Source organism: Harpia harpyja, chromosome 5 (assembly GCF_026419915.1).
Source record: "Harpia harpyja isolate bHarHar1 chromosome 5, bHarHar1 primary haplotype, whole genome shotgun sequence".
In the NCBI taxonomy this organism is placed as follows: Eukaryota; Metazoa; Chordata; class Aves; order Accipitriformes; family Accipitridae; genus Harpia; species Harpia harpyja.
The window spans coordinates 44,927,113-44,945,982 of record NC_068944.1 but is presented as its reverse complement, the minus strand read 5'-3'; the positions used below and the strand labels follow the sequence as shown (position 1 = coordinate 44,945,982).

The 18,870-nt window shown below is 39.2% G+C and overlaps 1 protein-coding gene across 3 annotated transcripts in view; it reads right to left on the bottom strand.

Moving 5' to 3' along the window:
* Positions 1-10,052: 10,052 nt before the first annotated feature.
* The window catches only part of CRISPLD1 (cysteine rich secretory protein LCCL domain containing 1), a 46,837-nt gene continuing 38,019 nt past the window's right edge, over positions 10,053-18,870 (bottom strand). For 2 of the 3 annotated variants that reach the window (XM_052787674.1, XM_052787676.1), the window contains 2 exons: positions 13,541-13,671; positions 10,053-11,645 (listed from right to left, as the gene is read on the bottom strand). In XM_052787674.1, the coding sequence (XP_052643634.1) occupies positions 11,594-11,645; positions 13,541-13,671 (183 nt within the window). In that variant the 3' untranslated portion in view covers positions 10,053-11,593. Of the gene's footprint in view, positions 11,646-11,741; positions 13,672-18,870 lie in introns of those variants that run through there. The other variant, XM_052787673.1, reaches the window with a different exon arrangement.

Sequence of the window (18,870 nt, the reverse complement as noted above, 5' to 3'; positions counted from 1 at the left end):
TACTAATGTTATTCACAGAAGTAGGAGGTACCAAGATTAGTCAGCTTTCTGTGTAAAAAAGCTGGCATCCAGAGGGATATACCCAACTGGATCATAGCATAGCACCCCAAAAAGACATATGGGGATAAGCCTGTGGAGAAAATGTGTGTAGTGGAAGGAAAAGAGCAAGATCTAAGAAGACTAAGCCTACTCATGGAATTATAAATAGTCCTACTCAGGCTGTTTGAAGTAAAATGAGAGACAGTCATTCTTGTGATTTGCCTCCAAGAGAAGTATTTTGAATAATCTGTATACCTCTTTGTTAGTATTTTTTCCTCTGAAATAAACTCCCATTGTTTTGGATGTTCTATAATCCATGCCACTTCCTCAAACATTTCTAACCCTGAATACTTCACTTCCTCTGCTCTACACAGAGCCGTTCCAGTGAAATCAAAGAACATTTTCTTACACCAGTTCATTCACCACACTCAAATCTCTCCGGATTGTTTATGGAGCTAATGTAGAAAAGATTTGGGTTTTGCAGAGTATTATGTTATCTTGTGGTATTGCAAAGCTTCCGACTTTTACATTAAACTTCTGAGTTGAATCTTCAGCTGATATAAATAGACATGAATAGACTGACACAATACTTTAGGTCTGAAGAGGTCTGCCAGTAATTACAAGACTGAGTAACACGCATCTGAAATAGCAAAACTCATCATCACTTTCAGCAGACTGTCCCATTTTGTAAAAGCCATGTTCTCAGGTGGGCTTTTTGGACTCCTGGCAGTGGAAATTCCAGACAATGTTTAGAGCTAGATGAAGGTAACAGGCATATACTCAGCCTGAAGAGTCATATGATGAGACTGAAAGGTTTTTTATGAAAATATGACTGTAGTATAACATCAACAATAGTGTTTGTCAGTGTCTGTAGAATGCCCCCACCTAAAGAATGAGAAACATCAACTAATCCCTACTAATCCCAGCATTAAACTTCCTGATCCTGAAGCCACTGTTCAAGCATATTATTTGCAGACTAGTGGGAAGCACTAGAGCAAAGGCATAAAAAGAATACTTTCTATCAATAGATCAACCCTGTCCCCCTTAAGATCCTCACAGAGAAGCTAATGAATCATGGCCTTGATGAGCAGACAGTGAGGTAGATTAAAAACTGGCTGAATGGCTGCACCCAGAGAATGATGATAAGTGGCACAAAGTCTAGTTGGAGGCCAGTAACTAGCGGTGTACTCCAGGAATCTATACTGGGTCCAAGCCAGCTTAACATCTTCATTATTGATCTGGGTGAAGGGGGATAGTGTACCCTCAGCAAGTTTGCTAATGACACAAGACTGGAAGAAGTGACTGAGACACCAGAAGGTCATGCTTCCATCCAGAGGGACCTCAACAGGCTGAAGAAATGGGCTGACAGGAATCCCATGAAGTTCAACAAGGAGAAGTGCGAAGTCCGGTAACTGAAGAGAAGCAGCTCTGTGCATGAATATATGCTGGGGGCCATCCAGCTGGAAATCACCTTTGAAGAGAAGGACCTGGGGGTCCTGGTGGACATCAAGTTGAACATGAGCCAGCAATGGGCACTTGTGGCCAAGAAGGCTAGCAGTATCCTGGACTGCATTAGACAAAGTATTGCCAGCAGATTGAGGGAGGTGATCCTTGCCCTCTACTCAGCACTGGTAAGGCCACACCTGGAGTGCTGTGTCCAGTTTTGGGCTCCCCAGTATGGGAGAGTCATGGACATACTGAAGAAAGTCCAATGAGGGGCCACAAAGATGATTAAGGCACTGGGGTATCTCTCCTGTGAGGAAAGGCTAAGAGAGCTGGGACTGTTTAGCCTGGAGAAGAGAAGGCTCTGGGGGATCTTATTAATGTCTATAAATACCCGAAGGGAGAGTGCAAAGAGGACAGAGCCAGGCTCTATTCACTGGTGCCCAGTGCCAGGACCAGAGGCAATGGGCACAAACTGATACACAGGAGTTTCCCTCTGAACATCAGGAAACACGTTTTCACTGTGAGCGTGACCGGGCACTGGCACAGGTTGCCCAGAAAGGTTGTAGAATCTCCATCCTTGGAAGTATTCAAAAACTGTCTGGACATTGTCCTGAGCAGCCAGCTGCAGGTGGCCCTGCTTGAGCGGGGGGGTTGGACCAGATGACCTCCAGAGGTCCCTTCCAACCTCAGCTGTTTTGTGATTTTGTGATCACCCTACACTTGAATGTCCCAGTGAAATGCATTAGCTACCTTTTTGTAAAGGTCTCTTCTTATTAAAGCACCTAGTACCAATAAGACATTATTCAGAACAGGCAATGCTGATCCTTCTTCCACTAAAAACATTTGAAACACTGCCATAACTAAAACTTTATGTTGATGTCATAATTTGGTGAACAACTTGCTTCTTTCGTAAGTATTCTTATAATTAGGAAAAGCAAGGCTATCATTACTCCAGTTTTTGATGAGCATCACAGATATTGGTGGGGTTATTCTGTTAAATGATTTACCCCAGTTTAACTGAAAAGATAACCCAACCTTTCATTTATCAAATTTGCAGCATTATATCTAACAACAAACAGCTTGACTGCTTCATAATACAGTTTGCTAAATTTCCTAGTGCACAAAAACTGTCTGTTGTCAGTATTGTTACTGTGCTGAAGATGCCTTTGTTATCATGCTTCCTTGGACATGCTCATAGTACAGCAGGACTCCCTCCCTCCCTCTGTGATTTCACATGAACATTTCCAGTGACACAGCCCTGCAAGGAGTCTGCCATCCCTCTAGCCCCGCTGTGCAGTGCAGTATCACCACAGACATCCTCTCAAGATTTTCTTTTTCTTTGTAACTCCCACCTTTGACTAGGAAGGAAAAGAGGCATTTATGCTCTTGCTGAGACTCAAAGCAGCTGGGTTAGGTGGGAGGAGAGACACTACCTCTATTTCACAGTCACTTCTGTCACTAGGCATGAGTTATGAGAGTGAGACTTGGGTAGCAACTTCAACTGTGCAGATACTTTCAGTAACTCCAGGGTCAAACCCAGAAGTTGTACTGAATAACAAGTCTTTCAGCTAACACATACCATGCAGTCAGTAGGTTGAAAGAAGCTATTTCCTTTACATTGGCTTTTTGAGGACACAAACTGCATTCCTCATGAGCAGCTTATCTTCCTTGCACTGTGAGGATAACCCACATATTATTGCATCCTTTGTAACTTTTCACCAATGCATATTCTCTGGATTTTCACTCCTAACACATTGCTGTCTAGGAATACATATGTCTAGAGAGTATTGCTGATCAATGAACTGACGGAGATGATACACAGTGAACTACAGATTGGAAGGAACAAGCAAAGGGAAGAGTTTTTTTGTTGAACAGACTACAGGAATTTAAGATAATTTTTAAGTTCTTTGTAATAAATTCAAAATAAAATTATGGGTTGGCACCCTTATATCTAAAAAGTTAAATAATTAAGTAATTAGCTCTAGAAATTAAGAGAAACTTGATGATTGTTCAGGTTAGAAGACATCATAAGAAGTACTTGCTCACTAATCTAAGCAACTTGGGACACCTATAGCAAAATTATAAAACAAACCACCCTCCATCCTGTCTTCTGCTTAGTGGATACTTTTCTGAAGAATTTGACCATGATCCATCACCTCCAGTCTCTTAGAGCAGTTCTAAGAGGTACGAGTTCCCCAATAGTTTTTATTTCATTAGAGGATTCTGAGAGGTGTAGCTCTGTATTATAAGCAGTTTCAAGGTATAAAGATGTATTTCTGAAATACAATGAGGAATATTTCTTATTTCACCTCAGTTATCACTAAATAACTTTAAGGCTGTATTTGCAAAAACTCATTGCAAATCAGTTTCCTCTGCCAGTCCTACAAAACAGGTAAATGTAACTCAAATGGACACTCATTTAAGTGATTTGTTTGCAGAAAGAACAAAGCTTACTGGAAAACTGCTTACAGAGAGTTTGGGTGCTTGTGAATGAACCTTAAAATTTACATCAGATTTTTGTGCATCAGTATACCTCAGCAAGCTCTTATCCACCTACCAGTCAAACTACAGACAAATTCTCCTTCTCAGCCCCACTGACCTCCGTATTTGCCTATTTTTACACACCGAAGAAAAAGAGTGAGCTTTGAAATGTTATTTGAAGATTATTTGGTTTGGGACAGTAACCAGACAGTTTTAAAGTACTGAGATCAATCTTTATTAAGATTTATTCTTTATATTGTAGCAGCATCTACCAGTTCTATTCAGGGACCATGTGATACAGGCACATAAGTTTGTCTCCTAATACATCAGTGTCCTGCTTTACCATAAGAGGCATTTCTCATATTCTCTGAGACCTCAGCTATTCTAGCCTTCAGCTGCAAATTAGTCTCACCTTTCTTGTTAAAGCCCAATTCTTTGACAGACTACGAATGTTAAGTTATTCAGTATATTACAAGAGACATTGAGTCCTTTGCCTATGTTTTTGACTAGTGCTAAATAAGAAGCTGGGTTGGAAACTCAGCCTTCTGGGGACTCATAGACTGTAATTTTTATAGGAGTGGTTCTGAGTTGCTGTTTATGTGCTGTACTGATGTGAGATAAATAAGAGCAGAATGTCTTCTGAGACCATGGTAGAGATGGTGGTTTACCTTAAGTATATTTTAGGTGTTTTGATTGGACTGTACTTCTCCAGGGATTGTAATGAAAACTACAAATTGAACTGAAGCATTAGCAGGAAAGAAGTCCTAAATCAAAGAACAGTATTTTTATTGTGTAGTAGATGCAAGAGCGCATCTCATTCGAGGTATGACTTCCTCATTTCTAGGAGAAATCTTTACATATTACAAGATAATAACATATTACAAAATAATTGTAACTTTTAGAAAACTGCTTTAAAATTATGTGGGCTTTGAAGCTGCTGGAGCAGAAGCTTCCAAATACAAATTGTTTTAACATTAGTGCCAAGCAAAAAAAATCACTGCATCTGCACAATCTGCACATCATTGAATATGTTCACTATAACATGCTTAAACCCTCAACCAGTGGCAGAAGGGCAAGTCTTTATCAGCAAGCCACCAAACCCATCTGTCTAGCTATACCTTTTATTTAAAAATGCAAACTGATCTAATTTACCCCATAATTCTTACTGGATATAAGACAGGGTTTCAGAGCATTTCACAAAACTATTCTTTGGCTCAGCTATAGCTGTGCCAGAATAGGACTATCACCTCCAGTACAGTAAGCACTAAATCAATTCATACAATGTACTTCTTTGTGTACTGAACTGGGCTAAATCCAAAATCTGGGACTAAGTCCTTCTGCATAAAACGATTGCTCTGTTTCTCTGCTTAGTACAGCCTGCAGCCCCAAAGGTCTTGGAGTCATTCTGACACAATAAAAGAAATGCTTATTCAGAAGACATGATCTTTCAGTAGGAAAAAACCCACCCACCACCACCAAGAAACAGATGGATTTCAACAGATAAATAAGGAATGAAGATTGAACTGACTACAGGGAGATTTATTTAGCAACTGTTTCCAATTTATCTTTGGGATATACCATAGCAGCAATTTGTGAGAAGTCAAAGCCAGCTTGCTATTTATGTTGCATATAAACAGCCCTAAGTAAATAATTAAGCAACTGAAGTACTTGTTTTTCAACTGTAGGTTAAGTTTGGAAGTCTTACTACCCCCTAGCACTTTTTGTTTCTTGAGCATCCTAAAAATAATTAGTATTACTACAGATTCTTAGGAGTCTCTCAGCCTTTGGAAGTAATTCCAAAAAGATATGCAAGCAAATCTAATGCAAGTTCTTATATTTATTCTAAGATGATACTCCTAATAAGGATATTGTCTTCATAAAAAACATTCATTCAGAAAAAACAGCAAACACACCAAATAAAGTTTGTTAAACTGCATAAGCAGTCTTTATATTAAATAAAATTTCAAGGAGATTATTGCTAATATTGCTGGTGTTAGCTGCAGCAATTTCTGTTCAGCTGAAATAAATGGGAATTCTTTGAACAACTGAATTTGTTACTAAACAGTTAGCATGTGCTGACATTTTTATTTTGTTATAATGCTTATTCTTTAAATGAAATTAGTGAATTTAAAAGCCCAAGAGTTATTGCCACTGGCAACTGAAGTGTTTTGTGTGCCTGTTAAAAGATCTAGCATTGCAAAATTATTCATGTTGTTTGGCCAGTGTATCTCAGTTCTTAACCAACAACTTTGCTGCTAGCCTTCAGACACTCACCCCATTGTTAGTAAAGACAAAACCAATATTGGATACAGCACTGGGGGCAGTATCCCCCTGATACTGAATTGAATAACTAGGGTAACTATTGCAGAAATCAGTGTGGCTAGTAAGACATGGAGCATCATGACTGGCTGTTTTGGTTGCATGTTCTTTACTTTCCTCCTTTGGCCCCTCATATTTTCCTGTGCCTTATTACATTGAGCTGGTCTGACTGGGGGGCTTTTGCTGGCTTCTGAAAATTTAAGAGTCATTATTGGTACTTTTTGCAAAGTGCTATGATGGTTTAATGATGTAGGCATCTGTCTCCTAGCAAACAGGCTAAGATGAACAAGACATTTAGCACGGATCATTGAACAGCTGATGGCAAATTTCAGGTGTCACATTATCATCCTATGTTCATATGGAGCAGGAATCACATTTTATTGTGTTTTCACAGTCCCCTAGTACATGACAAGGACTTCTCATTCAATAACAATAATATCAATAAAATCAGTAGTGACCATATATAAAATACTATTTCCATCGTTTATTCCTGACAGCAAAAGCAGGTTAAAGCTGCGGCTGACAGCATGGCTTCTTTTCCCATATGCATAATGTATGTCTTTATAAAATCATATGTAATTTTCTGAATACTAAAGTATGCTGTCATTTGTATATCTAAAGCTCTGTAAGATGCATATTATACACTGAATGAAACAAAACTCTTCAGGCTTTTCATTCCTTGTATAATTCCCTAGAGTTCCACAGATGCTAGAAAAAGCCTTAAGACATAGAAGTGTGACAGTACAGTATTTCATACAGTATTTATATAAATTTCAGTACAGAATATTGCACTGTATGAATAATCTTTGTAACTTCCAAATATTTACATTTCTAAATCTGACCCTTTGTAAGACTACAGAAATTGCAGGAAATAAACCTTCCCTTGTGTATTCACAGGAAGCTGGGTTATCTGAGTTTCAAGCCAAATTCAAAATGTACTTCAAAAGCAATTGCCACACAGAAGACACTGTTTATGTGAGTAACTTGGTTACATCTCTGCCATATGAAGTAGTGTCGTGCATTTTCCTGAGCATATGTATCAATAGACACAAAAAAGCTATTACTTTTCTTCTTTTAAATCCACTGAGAATCCATAGACAGCTGACAGTCTGACATTTACATAAAACTTGAAACCGAGTACTTCATCAATTAGAAACCTGTAAACTTACAAACGTTATCCCAACCTGTGTTTCAGGCTTGGTTCCAAAAATACTTGATGTATAATTTCTAGATCAGACTGTCCCCTGTGGAGAAATCAGACACAAGGAAGTCTGCAAACTCTCTAAAATTCCTCAGTATCCACAAAGTTTACGAAATGTTTCTTCGTTTCCTTAGTTTATGTCCAGCTAGTACTACGAGCTGTCTGCTGACATGAGTATGGGTCCCAAGTTCCTTAAAACTAAAGTATCCTCATATAGCCATCAAAATGGTGAGAGACTGTTAAAGAATTATCCGTTTGGGTCCAACCATTTTCTTTCATACTAACTCTTGTTTAGTTATGAAATTAGCTACTCCAGCTGGAAAGGATGCCGCATAGCAGAAAAATGCCTTAATTGATCCTTACTGAAAAGCTCACCAGACAAGTGAACTACGCTTGACAAATACTTGACTCTTCTCCAAATGATTCCTATGCTTTTCTTTTGAAAAGATTCCTCATGGAGCAAGTCATAATGGGAAATACCACAGGATCATGGGAAAAGGTTGATATGTACTCTTCACTGCTTCATGTAAGTTTTTAAGGGCCTACTGTATTTTATGGGTTTACATTTCTTGATAGTTTAGGCCTTTCAAAATTATAAATGGCAGATATCAACATATTAAAACAGCTTATTTTCTATTTTTTGGCAGAGGATTGTTATGGATCAGTTGTAATAATGCTTGTTGGGTACTTATAGGTCTTTCCTTGGAGGCAAGCTAAATATTATGAATAGCATGAATGAAGCTTTATTTTCTTATTGATTATCCTTTTTTTTTATTTCAAGTTGAGAACATAATTTTGTAACTGCTCAGTTAACCAAACAATTCTTCAGCATTTAAAAGCTGACTTTCTTCTATATTTTTTCATTAAGCTGCAACAAGTTTTCTGAAACTGCTAGTAACTCATTTGGGCCTTCTGTGAATTAGTTGTGACCATCTGGCATACAGTTGCTTCGTGTGCAGACAAAAATACCAATGTTTAGCTCCCACTCTACAACTGCTTGGAAATGTCTACTCATTGACTCATTACTTACAGTAAATACAGAAGAGAATTTCTCAAAAAGCCAATGTTAGCTGGAATATTTATATTATAACAGGATAGAATCATTGCACGTGGAAAAGCAACGGGACTCCAAAATTTGTGCAAGGGAAGATGTGAGGAGAAAGAGTTACTCATCTCCCTTTCTTCTTGTCACTGTGTCAGTTAGTAGAGCTGCTCGCAGCAACCATTCACACATGTCGGAGGTAGCCCCCACTTCTCCTCCCACCAAGCACTAACTTCACCATTATGGCACAAAGGTTCCACCCCTGCCCCCTTGCACAGGAACTCCCAGCAAACATAGGTTGGACTTTATGGATAACAGAGAGGAGAGGAAGCGAAGATATGCAGAAGAACAAAAAAGACGTCAGGAACAAATGGAGGAAAAAGGTAGAAATGTGGTGTGGCAACTGTGTTTCCACATGGGACTCCACACCCATCTACCCAAAGCAAGGAAGTTGTGGTTATGACCGAAGGTGTGACTGTCTTGTTCCTCCCCTCACCCCAGGCTCTGCGCTGCCCAAAGAAAGGGGTGCACTCTACTGCCTGGGCAGCAGAGCAGGGAGCTAGCTCACTGCCCAGGCTCTGCAGCACGCAACAGGTCTCCCATGGGCTCCTGAGGAAACGGCTGGGGACCATGGGCCAGGCAGGGGACAAGGCCAGCCTGCATGAAAGCATCCCGCCTGTGTGGAAAGGGACACTACAGTTGCATTCACACCGTGTTGTTTCAAATGTCTCCCTCGGCAGTTCTGTGTGTTTCCTCAATTTCAGAAGTGGCCTTACTCCACTTTAAGTTCTGATAACCCCAACGGTAGGTATTGCAAGGCCTTCCTGTGTCACTGCTTTGGTGCTTTTAAGGAAAGGCGGTGCAAGTCTACCTCAAGCCTTTGAGTGACTTGGAGTCCCATCAGAATCAAAGTCTACTTGCACTTTGATTTCAGTTCTGAAAAATGGTTAATGCCAGTATTGCAAAAGCCATATAAAGCTTCTTTCAAGCTGCCACCACCTGCAAAAAAAGGGGTTATACATCAAAGACTCTTTGTCTCCCTCATCAATTGAATAATTTCCCAAATGGCACTCCCAAGTTGACCATCAGTCTTACAAGGCCAAAAAAGAATGTGCAATATAAAAACCTGCTTGTCCCCAACAAATGTAGCTAGGAACATTCACACTAGGAACATTTACCACAACAGCAAATAGTTGGACTGAATAAAAGGTGGTGGCTTTTTTATAATCACTTCCTGACACAGAGTTCCCCATTACAATGAGATGGCAATCTGTTCCCAAAGACCCTGGTCAAAACTTGAAAAAATGACCAGAAGATTTATCCATAAAACTTCCAATGCAATTAATGGAAGTTGTATGCCTAAATGGCCTTTATAGCTTTTAGAACATCAGACTACGTCTACTGCTTGGTCCTACACTTGCAATGTTTAGGTCAGAAAAAAACCCCTAAATTTTGGGTGGCTGTTAGTTTTTTATTCTTGAGGCAGAACAAACAATTCAAAAATAAAGGCTGTCAAAGGTATGCTTACTATGTAAATTAATTTTATTCAAAACAGATTAAAAAAGCTAACAAAGCTTGCCTAACTACATGAGGTAGTACATGTAGCAAAACAGAAGGCAGAATATAGCATTCTGAAATATGAAGAATACGAATAAGTTTACAAGTTGGAAGGAAATAAATTCAACAACAGAAACAAAGTATACCAAAAATAAAGTTTAACAGCTTTTCAGTCTTAAAGCACCAATACACTTTTCATAGAAAGAAACAGTTATCACCACTACATGTTCTTCATATACCATAATATGGTAAAATTAATGCACAAGGCTGTTCACCATAAATGAATTTTTAAAAATGGTGAAGCAACAAATGACGTAATTGTCACTGGGCTCCGTACCACTATACTTCCTGGCCTGCAGGAGTATTTGCCAGGTCATGAGGAGCAAGGTGAGCCTTTGTTACCATTTTCTTTAAGGTTTTTTTAACATTTACCCTCATATTAATGTATAGTATACGGATATCACATACAGCTTAAGGCCTCAAGCTTGAAAATTTTTATGTATGTGTATAATTCAACGTTTTTTCTGAAACCCAATTTACGTAAATTGAAGGAGTCACATGGCAAAACCAAAGCATGTGTATGTGCAGAACTGCATTGCAGGACTGATGGCTTATTCCTTAATTTCAGGTTATTCTACTTCTCAATATGAAAATTTTCTCAGATCCTTCAAGGTTATATATGCCTATCTCTCACTCACCCATCCCAAGATCACTGAATATCTGTGAAGGACTGGGCCATAATGAATTGGTTATTCAAACTAAAGAGCTTAGCAGCATCCAATAAACATTTTATTAACATACTGAAGAAATAATAAACACAAATGGCCCAGTCTCTTAAAGATATTTCTTTAGAGGAAAACATGCTAATACGACCCAGGACTTCCCTATATTTTATATTTTCCACTTTTTATTTCAAAACAGGTATTTGTACTTGTTATGATTAGTGTGAAATTGAAAACAGTCTAGCTCTTCATTTATGCTTGCATGGCTAATGCTACTGTAAATCATCAAAAAGTTATATATATTTTTATTTTACTTTAAGGCATGATTTATTATATTGAATTATTGGGATGGCTTCTTTTATGTACATTGGAAATAAAAACTCAGGCCTCCCTATGGTATAGTTTTAAGGTTACTGTTAGTGGCATATATAAAGCACCATACAACAATATATTCAGATGAAGAAAACAAAGAACATTTATGAGCTTTGAATTAACTGTATAGGAGTAACTGCTAAGAAAATATAGCAATATTTAACACAGGATTCAAAATATTGTTATATATCATTATAGATTTTAAACTGAATTTTTCTCCCATGTTTACTTTTACAGATTTTTTTCATTAAGATATATATGTAATTTAAACTTTTTGGTGGAAAGCAGTATACATCTTCTGTACAATAATGTTACAGCTTTATACAAATTTTAGGAATTATAAGAAATGGCCTTTACTATTCTCTTCCAAGTGCTCTGGTTTCAGTTGCCTATTTCACATTTTACTTGCTAGACTTAAACAACAGCAAATACTCTGAATGCCTTGCTTCCTGGAGGGTTCTGTAAACTGAAACATAAAAACATTCCTGATGTTATTTTTAAGACTGCAACACTCCAATGACAACTTCAATGACAACTTTTTTGAATTGTTAATTACAACTCTAGGATCCTGCAACTCTTCTTGTGACTACTCATAACTTTAGCTAAGATTTTTTTTTAAAACTGTTACAAATAAAAATTACATGAATTTCAGATTAATTTTTCTTCCAAGCAGCTTATTAGGAACAAATTATAACATAAAAAAATTCAAGTAATCCTTTGTGATGAGGGATTCTAGTTTAAAGAATAAAGCTCTATTGAAGCAAAATATTAAAAAAAGGTTTAGGAAAAAGAGAAAGCATGCATCTTATGCTCACTATTCCAATAACTATATTCAGAGATAACTTGCAGAACTAGATCACTTGTTTGTTAGTTGCTTATAGGCTGAAGAATAGATTTCGAAAGAGAATTAATATTTTACAAAAACAAAGGAGATGCCTTCTGAATGGATAAATATCTGGCTTCAAAAGATATGAAACAAAAATACCCAACTGCAATGAAATTTTGTTAGAATAAATATTTTTGTCCTATAAAATGAACCAGCAAGTCATATTTAATGGTCCCATTGTTTTCTCTTTTGCAAACCCTGTCTGAGGCATATGTGGGAAGGAAAGGGAAATGGAGGTGAAAGTAAGGAAGGGCACAATGAAACAGGTTGCCTGCAAACGCATTACAATCCATTATCTTCTGCTTCACAGAAAATTTGCATGGGACTGTTTTCCAAACCGCTGACCTTCTAAACTTTACCAAGACAGTAAAGTACAAGTAATGATTAAATTTGCAACACTTTTCCTGGCTACATCTATACTCAGTGAGATTTATATGGAGAACAAAAGTGTCAGTAAGGAAGCACTCTTTCTGAGGGAATGGGATGGTCATGGGGAAAGGCCAAAGAATATGTAAATTCAGTCATCCACTAAGCAAAGGAAATCTGTATTTTACAAGTTTCCAGGTTTGTGTGAAAGAGGCAAGACATCCCCCCACCCCCAATTAAAAATAAGAAAAAAATACTCTATCTTTTCCTACTTCCAAGTTCTCTACAGAAACTTTTGGAGTTTTTTTCCCATACAAATTTCTTGGAAAGCCTATAGTTTTAGAGGTAACAATCATTCTTAGCATTACAAGGACTAAAAGACTGGTACAAGATTTTTTTTTAAGGTAATTTCTCTTTCTTCCTTTAGAACCTGGAGAACTGTTTCAGGGATTAAATTTAATCTGCAACATGCAGCCACGCATTATCATCACAGAACACATGAATACACTGAATACAACTAAATGAACTTTCACAGCATCTCCATGTCTTTCAGAAAACCACTGTCAAAAACAGTCAAAGCATTAAAAAAAAATTAAAAAATATGTTTTAATGATTGTAAATTTTAATGTTTGTGAATATTATTTATGATCCAGGCTCACTGCTTCAATACCATGTAAAGTAGTAATGAACATTTCATCACAAACCAATGAACCTGCATCAGCTACTAGTACTCATCTATTGCAGATCCTCTAGCTTGGACAGAATAAATCACTAATGTTAATTCTAAAAAAATCCCAAAGAAAGCAAAGGCAATTTTCTTATCAAATATTGTGTTAGTTGCAACAGAACCAGCAAAGTAAAGAGGGTTATTTTATTTCATAAGCAGCTTTCTAGAGCAATGATTTATGAGCTTAGAGGAGGCAGGCACCTCTGGTACCACAGCTTCTCCAAAGTCACCACAGCTGTTACACAAGCTTCGTAAATCACCCATGTTAGCCTATTTGTTTGGTTTCTAGCACTGCCCCAGGTACAAACAGATACAATGCAAGACTTTGTAAATCTTATCGAGGTGAAGGGTAAAGTGTAATCTTTGAAACTGGGCTCTGTACCTTTCTGAATATATCCCATTTTGAAAGGAAGCAATGTACACCTTTCTTTTGTCTACTGGCATAACATCAACATAACCACCCTGGTTGCGGACTACACCAGCATGTACTGCTGCCCGGCAGATACTGGATATCTAAGAAAGAATGAGGAGAAAATTAGTTTTCATTCATCCTTTTATTTCAAAATTGTTTAGAAGAAAACTAATAAAGACATTTAAACCAAGTTCTAGGAAACATAAAATAATTATATTTATTGCATGACTGATTTTATTAATCTTACAATATTTAAATCCATTTTGTAGGAATTAGGCCAGTTTATAGGAATACAGACACTGCCTCTTCAAAGATCTCCTGCAGCATGACCCCAAAATCATTTATTTCAGGCCATTTCAGTTCAAAGATCAGGAATATGTTTGAATTCTTGAGCCTTTCAAAATGAAAGGCTTTATCAGCCTTCCCTTCAACAGCAGAGAGGCAGTAAAACCCAAACCTTAGTCAATTATTATAGATCAGGAGATTCAGTTTCACCTCCAGCCAGAGCCAAACAGGGGAACTGTAGAACAGCAAAGGCACACTGCAGTCATATGTTTCTCAGAGGATGTCCTACCCCAAAGTTGAGGCATAGACTGCAATAATTCTGTCTCTAGGTGCAAAACCTCAAACATCGGTGAAATGATCTATATTCAAAGGGAACATCACAATTTCCTATCCAGGCATGGACAAACACTAAAAGCTAATTAGATTAAAGGCATAATAGGAGCATCAAACAGAAGATAGAGGTCTAAAATAATTCCTTAGCTATGACAGTTGATTAATGGCAGACTAATGGGTTTAGCTCCTCAATTCTAAGGAGCTAAATAGAGTCAGGAGGTGAGAACTCTCCAGTTGCTTCAAAAGAAGAATTTTTAAATCAGGGTCTAATTCCATAGACATTATGCAGGCAAAATTATGCAGCACTGTTGGGCCCCAGGCCTTGAGAACAAAAACCCAGGTTGATGCAAACACAGACCCACCATCAGTGCAGGAAGAGTTGGTATGCGAACTATTACGGGAGCCTGATACCTACAAATCAATGGGCCCTGACAATATCCACGCAAGAGTGTTGAGAGCCGGCTGATGTCATTGCGAGGCCGCTCTCCATAATGTTTGAGACATCATGGAGATCAGGTGATGTCTCAGAAGACTGGAAGAAGGCTAATGTCACCCCCACCTACAAGAAGGGCTTAAAGGAGGATCCAGAAAATTATAGACCCATCAGTCTTACTTCAGTCCCTGGGAAAGTTACGGAATGAGTCCTTCTGGGGGATACAGAATCATAGAATCATAGAATCATTTTGGTTGGAAAAGACCTTCAAGATCATCAAGTCCAACCTTTAACCATGCCCCCTAAACCATGTTCTGAAGTACCCTGTCCACTCGCTTTTTGAATACCTCCAGGGATGGTGACTCAACCACTTCCCTGGGCAGCCTGTTCCAATGTTTGACAACCCTCTCAGTAAAAAAATTTTTCCTAATATCTAACCTAAATCTCCCTTGCCTCAACTTGAGGCCATTTCCTCTTGCCCTATCTCCAGCCACCTGACAGAAGAGACCAACACCCACCTCACTACAACCCCCTTTCAGGTAGTTGTAGAGAGCAATAAGGTCTCCCCTCAGCCTCCTCTTTTCTAGACTGAACAGCCCCAGATCCCTCAGCTGCTCCTCATAAGACTTGTGCTCCAGGCCCCTCACCAGCTTTGTTGCCCTTCTCTGGACATGCTCCAGCACCTCAATGTCTTTCCTGTAGTGAGGGGCCCAAAACTGAACACAGTACTCGAGGTGCGGCCTCACCAGCGCCCAGTACAGGGGAACAACCACCTCCCTGCTCCTGCTGGCCACACTGTTCCTGATACAGGCCAGGATGCGATTGGCCTTCTTGGCCACCTGGGCACACTGCTGGCTCATATTCAGCCAGCTGTCAGCCAGCACCCCCAGGTCTTTCTCTGCCGGGCAGCTTTCCAGCCACCCTTCCCCAAGCCTGTAGTGCTGCATGGGGTTGCCATGACCGAAGTGCAGGACCCAGCACTTGGCCTTGTTGAACTTCATATGATTGGCCTCAGCCCATCGATCCAGCCTGTCCAGATCTCTTTGTAGAGCCTCCCTACCCTCAAGCAGATCGACCCTGCCTCCCAACTTGGTGTCATCTGCAAACTTGCTGAGGGTGCACTCAATCCCCTCATCCAAATCATCAATAAAGATATTAAACAGAACAGGGCCCAACACCGAGCCCTGGGGAACACCACTTGTGACCCACTGCCAACTGGATTTAACCCCACTCACCACTACCCTCTGGGCTCAGCCATCCAGCCAGTTTTTCACCCAGTGAAGAGTATCACAAGCCAAATGAAGCACGTGATTGGGAAAAAACAGCACGGATTCACCAAGGGCAAATCGTGCTTGACAAACCTGATCGCCTTCTACGACAAAGTAACCTGCTCAACTGATGTGGGGTGAGCAGTGGACATTGTCTACCTGGATTCCTCCAAGGCTTTCAGTATGGTTTCCCACAGCCTCCTCCTAGAGAAACTGATTCTTTATGGTCTAGACAAGTGGTCTGTGCGGTGGGCAGGGAACTGGCTGACAGGCAGCACCCAGAGGGTGGTGGTAAATAGCTCCTTTTCAAACTGGCAACCTGTCACAGGTGGGGTCCCCCAGGGATTGATATTGGGCTCAATGGTGTTTAATATCTTCACAAGTGATCTGGATGATGGGATCAAGTGTACCCTGATGAAGTTTGCTGATGATACCAAACTGAGTGGGGAAGTGGACACTTCGGAAGGGAGAGACACCCTGCAGGAAGACCTGGATAGGCTGGAAGCGTGGGCTAACAAGAACCTTATGAAGTTCAACAAGGACAAGTGTAAGGTCTCACACCTGGGAAAACATAATCCAGGAGTGCAGCACAGGCTGGGATCTCTCCAGCTGGGGAGCAGCTCTGCGGAAAGGGACCTGGGGGTCCTGATGGACCACAAGCTCAATATGAGTGAACAGTGTGCTGCTGCGGCAAAGCAAGCCAGCAGGATGCTGGGTTGCACCAACAAGGGCATCACCAGGAGAGATAAAGAAGTCATTATCCCACTCTAGTCAGTGCTTGTCAGGCCACACCTGGAATACTGTGTTCAGTGTTGGTCCCTGCTATACAAAAAAGATGTGGACAGGCTGGGGAGGGTCCAGAAAAGGGCCACAAAGATGATCAAAGGACTGGGAAGCCTGCCATATGTGGAAAAGCTGAGAGAACTCGGTTTGTTCAGCCTTGAGAAAAGAAGGCTTAGGGGAGACCTTATCACCATGTTCCAGTATTTAAAGGGTGGCTACAAAGAAGATGGAGACTCCGTTTTTACAAGGAGTCATATGGAAAAGACAAGGGGTAATGGGTACAAGCTAATGCTGGGGAGATTCCGACTGGACACAAGAGGAATAATTTTTCACAATGAGAACAATCGGCCATTGGAATAATCTCCCCAGGGAAGTGGTGGATTCCCCAATGTTTGACACGTTTAAGATTCAGCTGGACAGGGTGCTGGGTCCTCTTGTCTAGAACGTGCTTTTGCCAGGAAAGCTTGGACCAGATGATCCTTGAGGTCCCTTCCAACCTGGCATTCTATGATTCTATGAAAATTCTCTGTGAAGTTAACAGCAGCTTCATGTGAGTGAAATCTACATTCTCTGGCCACTAATTTCTCTCATGAACCTACATAGCATAAATATTATCCACAGAAGAATTGCTCAGTGACAATCTTGATAATGTTCATTTAAATAATTGATTTAAATTTGCAGTCCTCTACTACTCTTTCAGCATTTTAAAAATTAATCACCAGAAGAATGAAAATTCTTAGATACTCCAGAATGTAGGTCTCAATCTTCAATACACACCACAGCAAAGTGTAGTTCCAGCTACAGTGAATCTCCACTTAAAGCCAAGCTGTTTAGTGGAAAAAGTCCACTGCAATAGGTCTTTCCACAACCAACCTAAGAAACTTAGCCAATATAAATATCAACAGCTGGTCACACAGGCCACTATTTAAACAAGAATTGCATTTCTTCCAGTTATAATTGGAATAATTTGTATCTGTTACTATAGCTATTTTGTAATCTCAAGGCTATATAAAATCAGTAATTTAAAATAGCAATGATTTTCCTACTCTTATTCCAAGCACAGAACTTGTCAGTTTCACTGTTATATAGTTTGTCTTTTAATGTTACAATATTTCTAGGAGTAAAGATTTTAAATTGTTTATGCAAAGAATCTTTTGCAAAGACACCTTAGAGTTTTTCTTTTCACACTGCTGGCTGCAGTTTTTGAACATGCTAGAAGGGATGCCATTTATGCTCCTCTGTACTTTTTCCTTCCCCTCCCAGGGCTGCAATACTTTTGTTATATCCTGAACACCAGTAGTTACCTAATTTTTAGGATTATAGTATCCTTTATGTACTCATATTATGGGAGTAACTAAAGATCAGACTGATCATGTGCAGTTTCAAATATACAGGGGGAAAAATGGCCTCCTCAGTACAGGATTACAGTGTAAAGAAACAAAAGACAAGGTTTACAGGCAATTAACTACAGTGAAGAACTAGAAGAACACTATTAATTACTAGTACTATAATACAGTAGCAACTTTGTCTTCAGTTTACAGTGGAGATATAAAAAAAGCTAGAGGTACAATTGGGGAAAAGAAAGATCAAAGATTGTTACCTCTGTAATAGTAACCAAAAGGCTACACTTTGTGTACATCATTAGACGGGTAGGTACCTTCATAATTACATTTGAGGGTAGCTAAGATACTGGCTGTTCCAATGTTATTTGGAAGTTTCTAGTCAAGTAAAAAAGAAAGGAAAAGTCAAGAGATGGAGATTTTGACAGAAGAGGCTGACTACTTGCTGGAAACTATTTCCAGTAAAGGAGGGGATCATTGTTAGGGTTGACAAAGCAGTTGGTTACTGGATCAATGAAGTACAGCTAGGCTAATGCACAACATTTTAAAGCTAAAGGCAAGGCACTTATATGGGATATGTGAAAAAGGAGAGGTCAGAAGAATGGGGTTGATGAGGCCAACTCAGAGGCCGTTTTCAGATGAAAAATAAACCGATATTCTGATGCTGCTTTCCACATGAGACTAGAGAACAAATGTGCATAGTTTTTGAATATATGAACAATTAAATGAGTATAAATTCATAATTATGAACTAGCTTGTAAGAACAGACATGAATAAATGCATATGGTTTTATCAATATGTAAAAAATATAATTTTTTTGAGAAAGTCTTATCTGCTTTGAGCTTTCAAGAATGTTTC